Source organism: Mytilus galloprovincialis, chromosome 9 (assembly GCF_965363235.1).
Source record: "Mytilus galloprovincialis chromosome 9, xbMytGall1.hap1.1, whole genome shotgun sequence".
Taxonomy (NCBI): domain Eukaryota; kingdom Metazoa; phylum Mollusca; class Bivalvia; order Mytilida; family Mytilidae; genus Mytilus; species Mytilus galloprovincialis.
Genome location: NC_134846.1, coordinates 51909413 through 51922444, shown reverse-complemented (window position 1 = coordinate 51922444; position 13032 = coordinate 51909413). Strand labels below are relative to the sequence as shown.

The 13032-nt window shown below is 32.8% G+C and overlaps 1 protein-coding gene across 2 annotated transcripts; it reads right to left on the bottom strand.

Moving 5' to 3' along the window:
* Nucleotides 1–2418: 2418 nt before the first annotated feature.
* On the bottom strand, nucleotides 2419–12479 carry LOC143045250 (microfibril-associated glycoprotein 4-like). 2 transcript variants are annotated; one of them, XM_076217626.1, is made up of 9 exons: nucleotides 12392–12479; nucleotides 11216–11263; nucleotides 10682–10773; nucleotides 9419–9490; nucleotides 8323–8449; nucleotides 5869–6008; nucleotides 5422–5521; nucleotides 3647–3811; nucleotides 2419–2713 (listed from the first exon to the last, which is right to left on the bottom strand). In XM_076217626.1, exons 1-9 carry the CDS (start codon nucleotides 12456–12458, stop codon nucleotides 2436–2438), a joined length of 1089 nt encoding a protein of 362 aa, XP_076073741.1. In that variant the 5' UTR covers nucleotides 12459–12479; the 3' UTR covers nucleotides 2419–2435. The 2 variants fall into 2 exon arrangements, with proteins under 2 accessions (XP_076073741.1, XP_076073742.1); XM_076217627.1 differs by having other exon boundaries at nucleotides 5422–5518.
* Between the last annotated feature and the right edge of the window lie 553 nt (nucleotides 12480–13032).

Here is a 13032-nt window from a genome sequence, read left to right as displayed (position 1 = left end):
GCCTTCAACAATGAGCAAATCCCATACCGCATAGTCAGCTATAATAGGCCCCGATAAGACAATGTAAAACAATTCAAACGAGAAAACTAACGGCCTTATTTATGTAAAAAAAAGTGAACGAAAAACAAATATGCAACACATAAACAAACGAAGTCTGGTTGTACCTGTAGATAACTTAATTCGAACGGGATAGCACATCCGCAAAGTGGAAAGGGATTAATTTAAGTTGCAAAACTTGTTTCCCAATCCACTATAAATATAGTTTAAACTAACATCCTCTTTTTATCGGAAATGTTGTTAACTGTGCCCGGAAATTTAGAAATTATCCTGGTTAACTTATCGCTCCTTTAAATAAACTTATTCTAATGGGTTACCAATTCAACACTGTAATAAGATCATTGAATATTCTTTTTTATTGGTATAAATATTGATTTTCTTATCAGTAAATTAAAAGCACACTAAATATTACTAGTATGTTATATAGTACATATAAATATTCATGAATCTACAATCCATGATACCTGTATCTTAGCATTGCACAAGGTCATGTTTTTCTCTTGACAGCTTATGACGTCTTTACACTAAAGCCATTGGATGTTGGATGTGAACGGATTGATAATTTTGTCTTAGGTGCATGATTTTTTTATTAGTTGTTAGTGGCTTTGAACTAGCTGTCAGTTAACTGCAAGTACTCTCAGATCTGTTCCTAGTGTCTTTTTGTTGTTGGGATGTACAAGTACCCGGCTACGTCCACTTGTAATTTTGTCCATCTGATGAGATAAGCCTGATTTTCATAGTTCGTTCTTATGTTGTTCTGTTATACCGTTGTCCCAGGTATGGGGAAGTGTTAGGATCCCGCTAACATGTTTAACCCCGCCACATTATATATGTATGTGCCTGTCCAAAGTCGTGAGCCTGTAATTCAGAGTATATTGAAAAAAAACTATAAGCATTAAGAAAATATTACTAATCCCTTTTAAACTTTTAAAAAGAATCTCAGAACGGTAATCAGTTTCTTGTTGCACTTGTGGCACCTGTTGTATTATTCGTGGAAAGTAGAAATATGTTGCATACGTTAATTTCCTAAATGTTGAAACTAGACTTATGCTACGACAAATAACGAATATATCTTTTGTCATCTTTGACACAAATGTTCAATAACAGTCAACAAAACGTGATGGCGACACCAAAACGAGGAAGTGGCTTCAACTTTATTATTGAGAACTCTTGTTTTAATAAAGGTCCTTTGTAGTATGTCCTTGATGTATTGCACCAATTAGTGAGTCATATACACCAAATGCAAATGCTTTTGATATATTACTGAATAAATAATAGACCGATGTTAATGCCATTTGTCATAAAGTTCAGTTCTCAATCGACCTTTACTGTCCATTTCTTCATTAAGGAAAAGATATGAAGCAGACGTATTGTTATACTAGATTAGAAATAAATCGGCGTTTTTTCTCTCATAAAACTCTGAGTAAACTGTTAATTTGTAGTTGTTTAACAACTGGTAATAAACTCCTCATGGATACCAGGATTGAAAAGTTTCTGCACAACGATTTCGTTATACGACTTCATCATGTTAGGTATCTTTGTATTGTTATCAATAACTATGCTCCAACCAGTGATACACTAATGTTTTATTTCAGTGTAGTAATTCGGTTCCTCAAAAGTTAAAAATCTATAACATTGGAATTTGTCAACGAACTTTTCAGATCAAGTTGTATTGACACCTTTTTATTGCAAATAAGGATAACCAATCATCATAAACAACGTCATCATGAGGTTCTTCTTCAAGCCAAGAGGGTTAAGCACTATTCATAAACGGCTATTTTTCTTTATTATGAATTTATTCCCACCCGTTGTCGACTATTTCAATACACTGTAGATTTCTGTATTTTATTCAGTGTTTAAGTTTTTGGGGCCATCCACCAATTAGCCTGTACTTGACGGCGGTCAAACGTTAATTTGTATAGTCTCTCCTTTTCTCGGAAACTTCAGCAGGTAAACATGTTAAGATTTTCTTTTCTTCTGTATGAAAAAAATATCTTTGACTTGTTGCTCTATGCGTACGCAACTAGATACTTTTTTACCCGGTTTCTCTTCGGATTTTAACAATAACAGTAGCATGCAGCACTACACGAACCTGAAAATTTTAAGAAAAATTACGTGACCCTTTATCACAGCATTTAGTAGTTAAAGACAATAATGAAGGGATCTAGTTGCAGTGAACAGAGCATCTAATGAAATACAGACATACAAAGAATTGATTCATGATAATGAATTACTGAGAAAAAGTAAAGTGCATGTTAGCTTTGGATCTTTATACTGTCCTTTCTTTTTTTAAACTTTTTTTTTCTTTGCATGTACTATTCAATTGTGTAAATCTGTGTGTAGACGAATGAAGTGTTGAGCTAAGATTTTTCCTTGTTTTATTGTTTTATTAAAATACATATCTTTGTTGTATTCTTTCTGATCATCATAGTTGTTGATTTGAGGGAGTAGTAATGACCGTGCCATGTAAACCAATTGATCCCTGTTGCATACGGGCTCTTTGACACGTGATAATATTTCCCGTTGAGATTCGACGAATGACATGCGCCGTACCACCATGCCCCGATGTAAAGAGTTGCACAGTTGCCACTAAACGGATCATTATCTCTGTCTTTTGTGGTAAATTTTTGTCCATTTTGCGTCGCGAAGGAATCTCCTGAAATGCAGTAAATTATTACGATTTAGCTATTAGCAAACTTTTTCATTATAGGAATTTGAAAATAAAACCCAGTCTTGAATCTTCTAGCTTATATACTTTATTTGTATAGTTAAATAACTTAATATTAAGTATTACGTAATATGAAGCTGTATATATGCTTCTACTTTATTAATAGTGACTTGGATTGATAGTTGTCTCATTGGCACTCATACCGTATCTTATATCTGTTTACATATTTTGCACTACATCCTATCCAAAAAGTTATAATTGACAAAGAGGACAGGGTTTTGTTACTGCGATTGACGGTACATTGCAAATCCCTAAAAGCTGTCTTAATATTTTGCAATTGTTTTTTTTCTCAAATGTTACATAATCCATAGGAACCAATGCGCAGGAGTGTTGTATGTTTATACCGTCTAATAACAAGAAGTTTTAAACAAAATTTACCTAAAATGAGAAAATAAATCTCATCGTAACAATAAAATATTAATTACGGCAAATATTACGCAAATATATGGGAGCCAGGTCCAGGGTTTATGATATCACCCCCGTTTTTAGTGGGGTTCGTGTTGCTTAGTTTTTAGTCTTCTATGTACAGTACTGTTGTTTGTTCTTTTTTGCCATGGTTTTGTCACATTGTTTGCCATTTATTTCTATGACTATCCTTTTTTCTCCCTTTAAGTCAATTGAATACTTTAATCTTTCTCTGATCCACCATGTCATTTGCTTTATACAACACCCGAAAACAGCGTATTAAGATCTGTAAACCATCACAAATCAATTTCAAGTTTTCTGGTTCGACCCAGCTGGATTTGATACGCGCTTAATATCAAAGTGGAACTTGGGTACTCAAGAAGTGGCATCGTGAACATTCTTTATTATGATTCCAATTGATTTTTTTGTTATCTTCATAGTTGTTTTATATTATACCTGCATCGCCAGAGTAATTCCCAACAGAGAGTTTATAGCCACTGGTCTCATTTGATATAATGAATCTTTTGTAGTTGGCATACTTTGTTACGCCTTCATAGTCAGTCATGATAAATTGTAAACTATGGTCTCCATTTGATGTTATCTGGTGTATTAAATCATTTCCTTAAATTGAAACATATTTTTAAAGCATAATATCACAGTGGAGAATACAAACTTGGTTGCTTCGGACGAGCTAGCAAGTCTTATTCTTTGCTCTTGTGATACCCATCATGCTAGACAATCTGCTTATAAAACATTTCTAATGATAATAATTCACACATGAGCTTGGCCTCAAGTTAAATCCCGAGTAGTAAAGTTGCTCAGGAAAATGACGTACCATTCAAAATGTGAATATCTGATTTCAATTATGAAATTAGCATGTGCATGGAATTCTCACTCTTATACATTGCTAAATATAGAAGTTCGAAATAAAAAACCCTTTTGTCTTGTAAAGGAATAAACAAAATAGTAATTACTACAAACTGCATTCTCTATTTTATATTTTGTCATTATATATCATTAAGAATTAATAATAATCATTGTAATAAATTGTTTAAAATTATACTGCTCTCTTAGGGCGTCCTTGATTGACAATAAAAAATATTGTTGTTGTTATTGTTGTTGTTGTTATTGATATTAAAAATTAGGAAGCATAAATTAACAAAACAAAAATTAAAAGAGAAAAGAAAAATAAATTCCTTTCAATCAGGTGCATTGGAATAATTATTATTTTCTGCCTCACTGGTGGCACTCGTTGTGTTGCTCAAGGCAAGTAAAAAAATTATTTAAGCTCCTTACTAATTCGAACAGATTCAGGGGAAATGCACATTAATTTCTAACATGAGGTCTGCTTCATATCCTGACTTCCATATTTTACAGATATTACACAATATTCAAACACTCCTTCGTCCTGAACATGCATGAAATATTTGCCACAGGATGTTAAACAACCAACAATCAATCAAACAAACACTCCTTGACGATGGTTACAAAAAGAGAGAATGACGTCAATAATAGCATTGAGAATCCTTACTACAATAGCTTCCTTGTAGGCATATCATCTCTGTTATGAAAAGTATATAGTACTTTTAATAAGAAGATATGCATGGAGGTTCGTCTGGGATATTGCTCAATAAAGAATTTTAAAAAGCTTAACTTACCAGAATCGTGATTTTTGTCACAATTAATAGTTTTCTCCCTACCAATATAAAAAAGAAAATGTGGTATGATTGCAAATGAGACAATTCTCCACAAGAGATAACAACGATAGGTCACCGTACGGTCTTCAACAATGAGCAAAGCCCATACCGCATAGTCAGCTATAAAAGGCCCCGATATGTAAAACAATGTAAAACAATTTAAACGAGAAAACTAACGACCTTATTTAAATATAAAAAAAAAAGTGAACGAAAAACAAATATGTAACACATAAACAAACGACAACCACAGAATTACAGGCTCCTGACTTGGGACAGGCACATGCATAATTAATGTGGCGGGGTTAAACATGTTAGCGGGATCCCAATCCTCCCCCTAACCTGAAACAGGGGTATAACAGTACAACATAAGAACGAATCAGTTAAAAAAGGCTTAACTCATCCGATGGACAAAAATAACAAGTCTGTTAATCTATAAATGAAAATCAGGTTATGAAGCAAACCTGAAAATTGTGAGAAATCGAAATGAAAAAATTATTTGAACAAGTTTTAAATCCTAAACATTCTAATACAAACCCATCCAATACTCGCCAGCTGGACTTCCAAAACCATTTTTATAGTCTGTCCAGTTTCTATAAAAATCAATCGAACCATTGTATCTCCTTTGTATAACCTGCTTACGGAGAAATAATGTTCTTCATTTAACTGATTTAAATAATTAATTTTGTAAATTGAAACTTATTTTAAAGAATTCATTATCGGTACAAGCAAGTTTTTTTATTTGTATTGTGCTTTGTCAAATATCTCAAAACTAGCAGCCAGCTAATAAGAGAACACTATCATACTATCTGCAAATGCCTACAGTTTGGTGTAAAGTTATAACATAGATTTATTCTTATTAATAGATTGTCCCTAAGAAACTAATCATCAGTATTAAAATCTTAAGAATGATTAAAGACACACATTTTACTCAAGTACAAATGTCCCCTTGAAAAATACTTCTGCAATGTAATGTGTACTTACTGTCCACAAAATCCTATTACTATCAGCTTCACAGAATACAGACACAACCGGTGTTGGTTTACTGGCTGGGTAGATGGTGTAAATACCACTTTTCAAATAGTTACCTTTAATTTCCGAACATTCGGTCGGAAACAACAGAGCTGTAATACAATTTTTGTTATAAATAAAAACAAGAAAAATATTCTAAGCATGACTGCCACATCATTCTGCCTATTCCTTATTCATATAGATTTTATTTATTGAAAAAAACTCAATATACCCAGACAACTAGAATAAGCGTAATGCCAAAAAAAAAGTTCTTCACTTGTTTCTGATATTTATTTTTACTGGTGCCATGGTCTTTATCCCTTCTCTTCATATTGCTAATTAATCAAATCTTGGGCTGAAGTTGTTTTTTAGCTCACCTGGCCCGAAGGGCCAAGTGAGCTTTTCCCATCACTTGGCGTCCGTCGTCCGTCGTCGTCGTCGTCGTCGTCGTCGTCGTCGTCGTCCGTCGTCGTTAACTTTTACAAAAATCTTCTCCTCTGAAACTACTGGGCCAAATTAAACCAAACTTGGCCACAATCATCATTGGGGTATCTAGTTTAAAAAATGTGTGGCGTGACCCGGCCAACCAACTAAGATGGCCGCCATGGCTAAAAATAGAACATAGGGGTAAAATGCAGTTTTTGGCTTATAACTCAAAAACCAAAGCATTTAGAGCAAATCTGACAGGGGTAAAATTGTTTATCAGGTCAAAATCTTTCTGCCTACAAATTTTCAGATGAATCCGACAACCCGTTGTTGGGTTGCTGCCCCTGAATTGGTAATTTTAGGGATTTTTTGCTGTTTTGGGTTATTATCTTGAATATTATTATAGATAGAGATAAACTGTAAACAGCAATAATGTTCAGCAAAGTTAGATTTACAAATAAGTCAACAGGACCAAAATGGTCAGTTGACCCCTTTAGGAGTAATTGACCTTTATAGTCAATTTTTAACCATTTTTCGTAAATCTTAGAAATCTTTTACAAAAATCTTCTCCTCTGAAACTACTGGGCCAAATTAATCCAAACTTGGCCACAATCATCTTTGGGGTATCTAGTTTAAAAAATGTGTGGTGTGACCCGGCCAACCAACCAAGATGGCCGCCATGGCTAAAAATAGAACATAGGGGTAAAATGCAGTTTTTGGCTTATAACTCAAAAACCAAAGCATTTAGAGCAAATTTGACATGGTGTAAAATTGTTTATCAGGTCAAGATCTTTCTGCCCTCGAATTTTGAGATGAATCGGACAACCCGTTGTTGGGTTGCTGCCCCTGAATTGGTAATTTTAAGGAAATTTTACTGTTTTTGGTTATTATCTTGAAAATTATTATAGATAGAAATAAACTGTAAACAGCAATAATGTTCAGCAAAGTAAGATTTACAAATAAGTCAACATGACCGAAATGGTCAGTTGACCCATATAGGAGTTATTGCCCTTTATAGTCAATTTTTAACCATTTTTCGTAAATCTTAGTAATCTTTTACAAAAATCTTCTCCTCTGAAACTACTGGGCCAAATTAATCCAAACTTATCCACAATCATCTTTGGGGTATCTAGTTTTAAAAATGTGTCCAACCAAGATGGGCGCCATGGCTAAAAATAGAACATAGGGTTAAAATGCAGTTTTTGGCTTATAACTCAAAAACCAAAGCGTTTAGTGCAAATCTGAATGGGGTTAAATTGTTTATCAGGTCAAGATCTATCTGCCCCGAAATTTTCAGATGAATCGGACAACCCGTTGTTGGGTTCCTGCCCCTGAATTGGTAATTTTAAGGAAATTTTGCTGTTTTTGGTTATTGTCTTGAATATTATTATAGATAGAGATAAACTGTAAACAGCAATAATGTTCAGCAAAGTAAGATTTACAAATAAGTCAACATGACCGAAATGGTCAATTGACCCCCTAAGGAGTTATTGTCCTTTATAGTCAATTTTCAACAATTTTTATAAAATTTGTAAATTTTTACTAACATTTTTCACTGAAACTACTGGTCCAAGTTCATTATAGATAGAGATAATTGTAAGCAGCAAGGATGTTCAGTAAAGTAAGATGTACGAACACATCACCATCACCAAAATACAATTTTGTCATGAATCCATCTGCTTCCTTTGTTTAATAGTCACATAGACCAAGGTGAGCGACACAGGCTCTTTAGAGCCTCTAGTCTAAATTAAATAAAAAAAGAAAAGAAAAAAAGTAGAATAGTCTACTGATACAATATTTGAACTACTTCGACCATTCAGCCACCTAACCGCCATTAAAACAAGAAGATTAGTGAGTACTTTAGGAAAAAGCATTTAGCTTACGTTACATAACGTTGGTTTGTTTTAAATACTAGACATGTACTAATAAGTGAGGTTCTCCTTCTATTTTATAAAATCTTGTTATATAACAAATAACAATGACAATATATTAATTTCTTACTGTGTGGATATGTTTGACAGGTCAAATTCTCGTTACAAACTTTTGTGTCATTACAGCAAACGGTGCACTTTACATGATGACCCTCTGATCGTCTTCCAAAAATAGGTCCAAAAGACTGAAGACAGGCCTGAAAGTTAACAAATTGTACTTTTTTAATATCATCGCACCGCGGGTAAATTATCACGTTGTAATTGGTTAAACGCCGTCACGTGGTGACCACCTATGGATCCGGAGGGGGTGGTAAATTTCATAGGGGGTTCATGACGTCACGTCTTATGTTAATGTGACGTCATTTATTGATGTTGTTGTATTTCATTGTTTATTTTTCTAAAACACGCATCAGGAAAAGTCTGTCCTCGTCCCTATGGATTTTACTCACCCTCTATGGATCCGTAGGGGTCAACAGCAAACCATATAACTTATATTGTTTTAGGAAAAAAAGAGATCAATGGATCACACATTAAAGGTACAGTAAATAGGCTATGTCAATGATTTTAGTAGATTTTTTTTTATATAAGTCGGCCAACTTGCATTTCAAACTGAAAATCGATAAAAAGTAATTATTTAAATGTATATACACTTGCAAAAGCATTATTGAGTGGACATCGATCAAATATAAAACATTTCTGTACAATATAAGTAAAATATATGGAAAATATTTTCCTAGTCATCGTTAAAAACTTCTTTCTAAAAACCTAGTCACTATAGATACAGAAAAGTCAAAATGATGTTCGTAAAATTTTTGGTTTAATGTTTTGCAACAAATAAATAGATAGCTTAATGCATGAAAAATAAGTTCAGTAATCATATGGTTATGCATAAATTTTTGTAGCAACAACATTATAAAAATATCATTATGAAGGAAAGTCTTAGGATTTTTAGAATTGAAAACAATTTTAGGGGCATTTTTTCACGGATTTAACGTGCATTCTATAGAGATGTACATCAATTATAAATGTTTCCAGTAATAAAGCTAAACAGAGATTCAATCAGACAAGGAGCACCTAGAAAAGAAATCTGTTTACTTGAGAAATATCATACTCCACTAGTAGAAATAAAGGTATTAACGACATTAATAACACGAAAATGATATTACCTGTGGATATGCACAGCCATAATCATAGAGAGAGACACCGGATTCCGTTATATAATGATGCATAGAACAAACCTGTATTTTAAAAAAATGTATGTATTCCATTATGCATTACTGAAATACATGAAATTTGTACCTAATAGAGAAATGAGTTGCGACTTTACTTTTTTTTGGACTAGATACTCATTCCTCGACTTTTTTTCGGCATTTTGACTGTTAAGTGGGGTTTTGCATGATGACACTGTCAAACATTTGACCAGTCGACGTTCCCAGTCTAAATGTTTTAGAGATCCATCAGTTTTGGTTTGCTACCTTGAATGATGTTTATGAAATTTTAATATCGGTTAAACTAGTGTGGCCTTTATCTAGCTCACAAACATATAACGCAGTTGTTATAATAAGCTTATTTTATTCTGATAAACGGGAGATAATCAAATATGAATTTGAACCATATTTCATCGCCAATTATAAATGTGTAATACGACTGGATTTTATTACACTTGGCCGGTACTGCGGTTGATGAAATATGAACCTGACGGAACCATCTTCCCAGTACCTATTACTTTGGTATTTATCATGTAACTTGGATGAGAGTAAAGCTGCAACTCTACCTATGGAAATGGACATACAATGTATTTGATTAAAAAAAATCCAAGGTTTTTTGTTGTGACGAAAAATTATATGATCGATCATATTTTTGCACAGGTATTCGAGTTATATTTGTGTAGCATCGTCATTTCCAAGCCTGATATATTTGCGTAGTTTTTCACCGACCTATATTGATTTATTTTTAGACTCTAATATGTATATACAAAAAATGTAAATTAGCCAATTTCAATTCAGCCAAGGAAAACGAACAACAGAAGCTGCTGAAGAAATGAACATAATGTGCTGACTATATTTCAGTTGCAAAATAACTAGCTTATGAATAGTTTAACGTTGAGTCATTGAACAACTGGTATTGCATATAAAGATATATTTTGCGTTTTTATCAAACCATTGACATTACGATGTTTGGGGCTTTTTCATCTCTCAAGAAACTCATATGATTGAATACTTTAGATTTTTTTTCATATTCATTACTTTTAACGGTCAACTCCATTGAGTGTCCCCTAACACACCATATTGAAATAAAAACATTATAGACATATTTTTTGTACATGATACGTAAGAAAAGATATAATCTATACGTTGGTTGTATCTCTTTCTATAACAATAGCCAATACGAACTTTAGATATCAGAATTGTTTATTGTTGAAAAGTTACCTCATTGCTATCACATACAATATGATGTTGACATTCCTCTGCTACCTCAACTCCTGTACATGATGCACATGTCTGTCCATATCCATCAGTTTCTAAGTAGAGAAATATTCAAAATAATTGTAATGTATATTGCAAACAAGGCAACTTGATTGTTCATTTTTTACTTTCAAAATGAAAAATGTATCCAAGAAAACATTACTAAAATTGTGAAGTAAAGTACAAAAATGTTTCAGTATGTTTTACTAGGAAAAGCTCAATAAATATGAACTATCGTATCAGGATCGAGATTATTGTTTAGTTACATTTATGCAGCGTAAAGCACTGACAATGGAGTATTTATGTTTTTCATCTCTCAAATAATTGTGACAATCCCAACTTACATTACACTATAAGCATAATGGTTCCAGAGGAGATGTGTAAATTTCAATTTTTAAATTCCGATACAAATGCAAATATAGTTATGAACAGTTATTATACAAATGTTTGCTTGTATTTGAATCAACTAATGTTAATATCAACAAGAATCATACTTACGGGTAATATGCGCATTAAAAAGGCATAATGCTACGAATACAACCAATTCTAAATATAAAACAAATGTCTAGAAAATACATTACATAATAGGAATATAAGGATTATTTCTTTAAGGAATATATAAGGAATACCCTAGGTATCTTTTGGGTTTTTTTCCCGTTGAGTTGCTTTCTTTACATATATAGAACACCTCCTTTTGTTTCGTACTATGATACATATTATTGGCGATTTCAGATATGACATAGTTCTCTTTTCAAAAATTGGAAAACTAGATCCAAATTATTTGTTTTAGGAAATGAAAAGTTCTTAATTTGTGACGAGCAACACTGATCCATCAAAATACTGGACTTTTGTTTTTATCGACAACATATTTATTAAATTGGTTAAATAATATGTCAGCAGAAAGTTGACATTTTAATAAGTACTGATTGTGCATTAAAACTGGCCGATTTATTTTGAACAAAAATGAAGCAGAATTCATACTGAACCTTCTCAAAGACAAAAAGAACAATCATCTTGCTAGGTTCTTTCATTTCACTTTCAGATATATTGATGAAGTTTTGTCACTCAATAACCCACATTTAAATGAGGGCTTACCTCCCATATATCCTAGTGAACTTGCCTTGAAATGAGGATATTAACTATAGTAAAAGGTCTGCTTCATGTTTTGGTCTTTTCCTCGATATTGACACAGACACTAGACTTCAAACTAGAATCAATGACACACTTGCTGATTTCAGTTTTCCAAATGTCAAAAACGGTATAAATATAACTATCGAACACTAAGGTAAATTAAAAAAGGGGAAACCAACAATATGACAAAATCAGATATAAGACTTCATCTATCAAACAACGGAACGAACGGAAAACAAGTTTCATATTCCTGACTTGGCACATGTACTTTTTGAAGAGCAGTGTGTGTTAAAGCTGGTGCTACCGCTAGCGTAACCTCCCACATGTATGGCAGATTTTTATAGTAAAGTAACAGTAGTGTACTCATTGTTCATGGAATGGCGTTACATATCTCAGTTAAACGTTTCGCTCATGCATTGTCACACTTTACGTACTTAATAAACAGGACTGTGTTCCTTATACACAAGCTACACCACCAGCGTTATGAAAAAGAACGACTGAAACCGACATTACAGAAGTTTTACTTAAACTTACATGACTTACCACACATTCTTTGTTCTATTGATAAACAGTGGTATGAAAATTCTTGTCTTGTGAAAGATAAGCACATTTGTTCAAGTGAACGTGTATTAACAGTTTTAAAGTCTTGCATAAAGGTGGATTTAATAGATTAAAAAATCAGACAGATGTGTTCATAATTGCTACATTGTCTATGAAATTAAGATATTCAATGAAAAGTGTTAATTTAGTTATTTAGATAGCTAACAATATGAAAATGTCGGTCGTGTTTTTTCTGACATAAATCCTTAATTAACTGGTAGTGTCATTACATTCGAAGATATGATAAGAGAACAACTCCGGTTAGTTTCAAAAATCGAAAGTAAAAATCAGCGAATTCTTTGCACTTAACGTCGTTACAGCATTTATTTCAAATAGCATTTCAATATTTATTAAAGGTACAAAACTTATAATTCCATACTCCAGACACGCGTTTCGTCTACATAAGACTCATCATTGACGATCAGAATAAAAAAAAAAGTTTGAAGCCGAAACAAAAAGTACAAATTTTAATAGTATTGAGGATAAATACCGTCATAGTCATGACAATTGTTTGGACTTGTATTGTGAAAATAATTGTATGAATTTCAAGATTATATATTCGTTACAAAAAAGTTCCTGTTTGT